Consider the following 7775-nt stretch of genomic DNA (forward strand, 5'->3'; position numbering starts at 1 on the left):
CATCTAAAAGAGATAAGAAACTGTAAAATATTCCTAGGAGAAGCTGTGACTCCCCAGCATAGACTCTTGACAGTAGACTGGGATAGTAAGAGAACAAAAAAGGTAGACAAGAGATGATTCCAAAGATAAGATGGTGGAAGCTGAAAAAATCAGAATATAGGTATACATTCATAGAGAGGATTTTAGTCGAGCTTCTCACTTGGGATAATGAAGATCTGGATGAGTGGTGGGAACAGAAGAAGCAGTATTCTGAAAAGAGTTGGCAGAGAAGTTTTTGGGATGTCAACTGAAAAAGGGCCAAGAGACAAAGAAACTTGTTGGTGGAGTAATTATGTACAAAAAAAAATCAAGATCAAGAGAAATGCAAAGAAAAGGTATGATGAAACAGGCACTGAAGAAGATAAGGAGAGAAGTAGATTAGCAAAGAAAGAAGCAAAAGTGTCGGTGGCACAGTCAAAACAGCAAGCATTGGGTAATGTATATGAAGATTTGGACACATAGGAGGGTCAAGAGAAGATTTACAAGATTGCTAAAGGAAGAAATAAAGCGACCAAAGATATTACCCACATTAAGCAGATAATGAATGAGGATGGAGTGGTAATGTGTAGCTCAAGTGATAAAAAAGGAAGGTGGAAGCAATATTTTGAAAGATTGCTAAATGGAGAAAATCCGAGATCTATAATTGCAGATGGAAATCTAAATTTAGGAATGGTAAGAGATATAGATAGAGAAGAAATTAAGGTTGACCTCATCAAGATGAAAAATGGAAAAGCTACGAGACCTGATGAGATCCCAGTGGAAGTCTGGAAATGCTTGGGGGAATTTGGAGTGGATATGCTGTGGGATCTGATGAAGAACATACACCGGAAAGAAAAGATGCCCAGAATGTGGAGGAATACCTTTTTGATACCCATATTCATAGAAAAGGGGATGTACAGACTTGTAATAATTATAGAGCATTCAAACTCCTCCCACATATTATGAAGCTTTGGGGAAGCATTATAGAGCGTAGGATCAGGGAAGAGACCAAGATTGGAAAAGGTCAAAAGGAATTACATTTAGTATTTATTGAATTAGAGAAGGTTTATGATAGAGTTCCACGGCAGAAGATATGGAGATGTTAGAGAGAGAGGGGAACACCAGAGAAATATGTTAGACTGATTAGAGATATGTATGAAGGAGCAGGCACACAAATAAGAACGAATGTTGGTTTTACCGAGAAATTTGAAGTGCGAGTTGGGTTACACCAGGGGTCGTCATTAAGCCCCTATTTGTTTAACATAATAATGGATGTAATTACTGAAAGAGTGAAGGAACCTTCACTATGGGCCATGCTGTTTGCAGATATAGTTTTGTGTGATGAAACCACAGAAGGATTGGAGGGGAAGCTGGAGAGATGGAGAGAGGAATTGGAGACCAGAGGGCTAAAGATCAGTAGAACAAAAACAAAGTATATGTGTTGCAACCCGTAGAACCAATTAAATGATATAAATTTGCTGGGTGAAATAGTAAAGAGGACAGAAAAATTTAAGTACCTAGAGTCAAATGTGGAGGAAACAGAAGAACTCCAAATGGAAGTGAGCAGTAGAATTCAAACTGGATGAAATAATTGGAGAAGAGTGTCGGGAGTGTTGTGTGATCGAAGGATAAACTTAAAGTTAAAGTGAAAGATGCATAAAACTGTAGTGAGAACTGCCATGACATATGATGCAGAGACCTTGCCCATGAAAAAGACCTTTGAAATGAAAATGAATGTTGCAGAGATGAGATCACGCGACTGGATAAGGTTAGGAATGACTTGGTAAGGGGAACAACAAAGGTTACAGAGGTGTCAAAGAAAATCCCAGAAAAGACTACCCGGGTTTGGGCACGTAATGAAGGGAGACCAGGATTATGTTTGGAGGAGGATGCTAGATATAGATGTTCCAGGTAGGAGGAGGAGGGGGAGACCAAAGAGAAGGTGGATGGAGTGTGTAACAGCATATATGGAGGAGAAAAATCTCACAATGGAGGACATCAGGAATAGAAGAACTTGTAAACGGCTCCCTAGAAATAGCGACACTGCATAGTGGGAAAAGCTTTAGTCAAAGTCGACGATATATATATATATATATATATATATATATATATATATATATATATATATATATATATATATATATATATATATATATATATATGTATATACAGTATATATATATATATATATATATATATATATATATATATATATATATATATATATATATATATATATATATATATATATATATATATATGTGTGTGTGTGTGTGTTTATGTGTGTTTATATGTGAATAAATTCGGTCGTGTTCTCCATTTCTTTTATTATTATTATTATTATTATTATTATTATTATTATTATTATTATTATTATTATTATTAGTATTATTATTTTTACTTGCCTAGCTGCAACCCTAGTTGGAAAAGCTGGATGTGACAACCCTAAGGGTTCAGACAGAGAAAATAGTCCAGTACGGAAAGGAAATAAAGAAATACACTACAATAGAAGTTTAAGAATGATAACAAAATGAATATACCGCAAGAGGAGTTTAAAAATAATAACAATATTAAAATAAATCTATTATAAACTATAAAAACTTCAAAATAACAAGGGGAAGAGAAATAAGATAAAGGAGTGTGTTCGAGTGTATCCTCAAGCAAGGGAACTTTAACCCAAGACAGTGGAAGAAGATGGTACAGAGGCTATGGCACTTCCCAAGACTGGAGAACAACGGTTTTATTTAGGATTGTCCCTCTGCTAGAAGATCTGCTTGCCGAAGCTAGACTCTCTTCTACACTTATCAGCAGGAAGGTGAACGATTAAATTGCATTATTTAACTCCTTGAGCGAGCAAGAATTGTTTGGTAATCCCAGTTAAATGGTATGACTGAAAGAAAAGTCATTATACTGTATTTTAATCGAATTGACTAAATAAAATTAAATCTTGAAATTAATCAAACGCCTCATGGTTAAATAGAGTTTATTATTATTATTATTATTATTAATATTATTATTATTATTATTATTATTATTATTATTATTATTATTATTATTATTATTATTATTATTATTATCATTACTAGCTAATTTTTTACCGAACGTGGAAAAGAAGTATGTTGTAAGCCCAAAGGCTCTAAAATGGGAAAACAGCGAACTGAGGACAGGATATAAGGAAATGGAATACGTTACAAGAGACTCTCGAGATGACTTGTGAGTAAGTCTGGAAATCCCTTGTTGTCTTGCAGCGAATGTTACTCTCTAAAAGGATATTAAAATAGCCATTAATGTCCGGCGAAAGGTTTCATGAGAGAAAACTTCCGCTTAACCACAAAGGCAGCGTCTAAAGCTTTTGAAAGCAACGATTAGAAAAAAGAATATTTTTCTTACCCTAATCTGTCCGTAGCAAATTTTATTCTCTTCACTACAATATAAAAGATTGTAAAAATATTATTATTCTGGGCTAAATTCTTACCGAGGCATTCAAATGATTCTCACCCTTCTAAGAGAAATTATTACATGTAAATTATTTGAATATATATCTGTTGATGAAAGACCAGTATGTTATATATATTTGTGTAACTTTCATTTAAGATAACTAAGTAAGAGTAACCATGTATATAAATACATTCATAGATGTACACTCTCATACCCAAACGCACACACACATACACACCTACAAATATTCACTACATATACAAAGAAGTCAACCCCTTCTGATGTTAATGAAGAGACAACTAAGGTCCTAAGCCGAAAAAATTCTCTAAGGTTTTTGAGGTTCATATGAAGGCATATGGTGGCATTATTATTTTCCTAAAAAGGCAACAGCTAAAATAATGACACAAATCAACATATCTGGTGAATTTGACAAAAGAAAAAAAAAATCTAAAATAATTTACTTTTTTTCTGTAATATATACATTTACTTTATAGATATCCAGCTAGCAAATGGTTTTAATTTTTTAGCCAAAGAATAATCATGATAATTTTCACTGTGTTTATAACGAAAGTAGTGAGTACATCACATTCCATTTCTAGTAAATGCAATATGCAACGCAACTGCTGAAGTGTGATACTTGTCCCTTGTCTACGATGTTACTTTAGTTGATAAAATCAGAAGCACTTTTTTAAACTACAACAGCACAGGATAATACTACTCCTGCTGCAGAGGGTTATTTACATAGCTCCAAAATGTCTTTTATTTCATATTGTTTCTTATATTGCACGTGCCGCACTAGTTTTAATATTTCAACATCCTGACAATTCGGGGGTCTCCAGTGACAATCGTGTAGGCTGTTATTCTTTATCGATTATTATTATTATTATTATTATTATTATTATCTATATAATAATACGATAGTGTGCATGTTATTTAATTTGTGTGTCACGCTTTTAAGAAAACGGAAAAAATTTCATGGTATACTCGCGTGTTACGCTTTAAAGAAAACGGAAATAATTTCATGGTGTACTCTTACAAATTCAAATTAGACTTTGATTACTTAACCAAAGCACATATTTATAGTTTTCCCAATCTTGCCTTTAGCACTTGACTCTTTTTTTAAATATTAGACCATAAATTATGTTCTATCAATTTCCATAACCCACATAATGAAATTAATCTCGGGCCTTTTCGTTTAACGAATTATGCGTTATTATTGTAAAATATTTCTCATAATTCTGATCACCCTTTGCCTCAAATCTTCCTAGACATTACTCAATTTCCCATCCACCTATCATATTCAATAACCATTAATAAAGCTTTATGACAGACTTTTGATAAGTTGGGCTCTACCTACCACAACCTTGCTTTACTCATGTAGCCTTCTTATGAGCAAGGTCTATGAACAATGTAAGAGTGAAAATTTGATCTCAGATTAATTCTACTCATGGCCAGAAAAGAGGAACTACCTTCACTAGAAATATTGTATATAAAGAATTTTGCAAATTGTTTCATATATTGCTAATTTTTTTCAAATAAAAATACAAGTCAAATCTTATCGCATTTTATTCAAACATAATATGTTAGGAACAAGATAATTGGTATTGATAATAAAATTTCGTGTAATTTACACGGGTTTCGCTGATTATTATTATTATTATTATTATTATTATTATTATTATTATTATTATTATTATTATTATTATTATTATTATTATTATTATTATTATTATTGTTGTTGTTGTATCGCTAGGAGACTCTCTTTTATATAAGTTTGATTGAAACGAATGGCTGCCTTAGTGTAATTAATTCTATGACACCCCTTTGTTTGATCTAATCCTCTTCTGAACAGCACTGCAATTTACCAGTAACTGTGGCTTACTTATTCATAGAGAGGATACATATTCCTCCGTATAAGAGTTATTATTATGGTAGTTATTAAATTTTTACTCTTATGATCATTATCATTATACTATCATTATATAATCATTATATTATCATTATTCATACATTAAAACATAGTAACTCGACATAAGAACTAGCGTTTAAGAATCCTAAGAATTTATTTATAAAATCAAAGTTAGTGGGTGTGATTCCCTTCATTATGAATTAAACCCTAGTCTTTCTTGCAAATATATCAACCGCCCCCAACCCCGAATATCATAATAGACGTGAGAGATATGCAAATAACCTTACAGGATTTACGAATAATCTGTTTGTTTGTTGTTGTGGGCTGAGAAGGAACAAAAGAATGGTTTCAAGCAGTTCTCAATGCAATACAATAGATTTCAGTTGAGGCAGGGATTTGTTATCGTTGCCTCTAGTGTTGTTATGCAATGTTGATATCATTTATTTACAGAGGATTTAAGGATCTATCTATGATAATTTGAAGGCTACTTTTTTTACCTCTTCCTCTACAGAATGACTCTTTGGGGAAACCCAAATCCTGTATTACTGTAATTTCTAAAGAAACATTTCTGAGATTTATCGTGATATCTGAATATCCCTGATCAATATAATGTACTATATTAGTACTCTGAACAATCTCACTCGTAATTAAGTCTTAATGAGGGAAAATCTATATATAATGTCTATATTTTCTATGAAAATAATTATCTTTATTCTTTAATGCCGGTACTATCGTGTTTTTATCTTCTTAATCACATTTAATGAAAAGTCAAGATCAAACTCATCCAACATATCCCTTGTTGAATTTTGCCGTATAAAATCATATTTCCTAATAAAAAAGTGGTATTAAATGCAAAATACTTATGATATGATAGATACTGTGCAATCAATTTATTGCAAAGTATTTTTGCAGGATATTGATACCAGTTGGTATTGAAGTGGCCACTTGGCGATTGCTTGCTTTTACATTCGACTAAAAATTAAGATATTTTCTTGAATAAACAAACCAACAACACCATGTATTGGTGTCTTTTAAAATCTTTTTCATTGATCTAAAATGTTCACGTGACTAATATTGGATATTATCCTAATGGTTGTAATTTTGTTTTATTTATTATGATATTTCACTACATGTATGTCCTATACTTAATATAATCAAACTAAATGTTCTATTAGTATCCTAGACCTTTATTTTCCCCAGCACTGATTACAGACTCGCACATCATAGACATCTAGAAAAAGGCTACTACCAGCAAACACGATGAACTGTGCTTAATGTAGCAAATAAATGGCTATCATAGTCATATATCACACATTCAAGAAGTTATGGATATCCTAATTCAGTATATATGAGATTATTAAAGGTTTCCGATTCATCATATTTCAATGATTAAGTGTTAGTGGCTTTTCATAAATTGGTAGTCCTTATAGCTCGATGGCCATTCTGTGTGAAAACAATCATATTTGGAATCCTTCGGGTAAAAGTTATAAATTAATTCCCTAAAAGAATATAAAGTTTGGTTCCATGCACTAAGTAAAATTTAGTGTTATTTCATCAAAATTCTTAGATATCAATCTTTATAGAGAGGATTTAAAAGTTTTGTTCTCTGGAAGAAAATTATCATAAGGATGAGCAACGATGAATTTCTATTGCAGTTCAATATATTCCTTTTTTTATCTAGATTTTAACTTTATTTCATAATAGCAAAATATACCTTTAGGAGCATGATAAATTGAAGGCATCAGGCATTTTCTACAATTTTCTACTTTTATTTAGGATTCTTTTTGGCCTGTAACCCTGAAAGAAAATGCTTCTTCTCTGTTTATTTTTTGTGTGAATCAGAGTTCTTCAATTAAGAATTTACTCCAGCTGGCCAGAGAGAGAGAGAGAGAGAGAGAGAGAGAGAGAGAGAGAGAGAGAGAGAGAGAGAGAGAGAGAAATAAATAAATTACATATATAAAAGTCTTAAATACATACACACACACACACACACACACACACACACACACACATATATATATATATATATATATATATATATATATATATATATATATATATATATATATATATATATATATATATACACACACACACACACACACATACACACACACACACACACACATATATATATATATATATATATATATATATATATATATATATATATATATATATATATATATATATATATATATATAAAACAGTATACTTGGGATGATCATTGGTTGTTTGGGCCAAATAAATTATACCTATGCTCCTATTGATATCTCATATGATCAAGCAGGTAGTCATTCCACATTTTTATAATTTGGAACTGTATGGAAGCCACACATAGAAGCTAATTGGATATACTCAAATATTCAAACAGAAGTGTTAGATGTTAAATTAATATTCGTCCGAAACC

The 7775-nt window shown here is 31.5% G+C and overlaps 1 protein-coding gene across 1 annotated transcript; it reads left to right on the top strand.

Annotated features, from left to right (window-relative positions):
• Positions 1-207: 207 nt before the first annotated feature.
• LOC137635887 (uncharacterized) lies at positions 208-1438 on the top strand. The gene is made up of 3 exons (XM_068368323.1): positions 208-472; positions 689-839; positions 1372-1438. The coding sequence occupies exons 1-3, from the start codon at positions 208-210 to the stop codon at positions 1436-1438; spliced, it is 483 nt and encodes a 160-aa protein (XP_068224424.1).
• Positions 1439-7775: the final 6337 nt, after the last annotated feature.

Source organism: Palaemon carinicauda, unplaced genomic scaffold (genome assembly GCF_036898095.1).
Source record: "Palaemon carinicauda isolate YSFRI2023 unplaced genomic scaffold, ASM3689809v2 scaffold192, whole genome shotgun sequence".
NCBI lineage: Eukaryota > Metazoa > Arthropoda > Malacostraca > Decapoda > Palaemonidae > Palaemon > Palaemon carinicauda.

Excerpts from the sequence above, each read along its gene's own strand:
- LOC137635887 (XM_068368323.1), top strand. The coding sequence starts at position 208 with ATGAAGATCTGGATGAGTGGTGGGAACAGAAGAAGCAGTATTCTGAAA. Across the intron at positions 473-688 it reads GTCAAAACAGCAAGCATTGG|ATGGAAATCTAAATTTAGGA; the intron begins GTAATGTATATG and ends CTATAATTGCAG. Across the intron at positions 840-1,371 it reads GAATTTGGAGTGGATATGCT|AAGGATTGGAGGGGAAGCTG; the intron begins GTGGGATCTGAT and ends ATGAAACCACAG.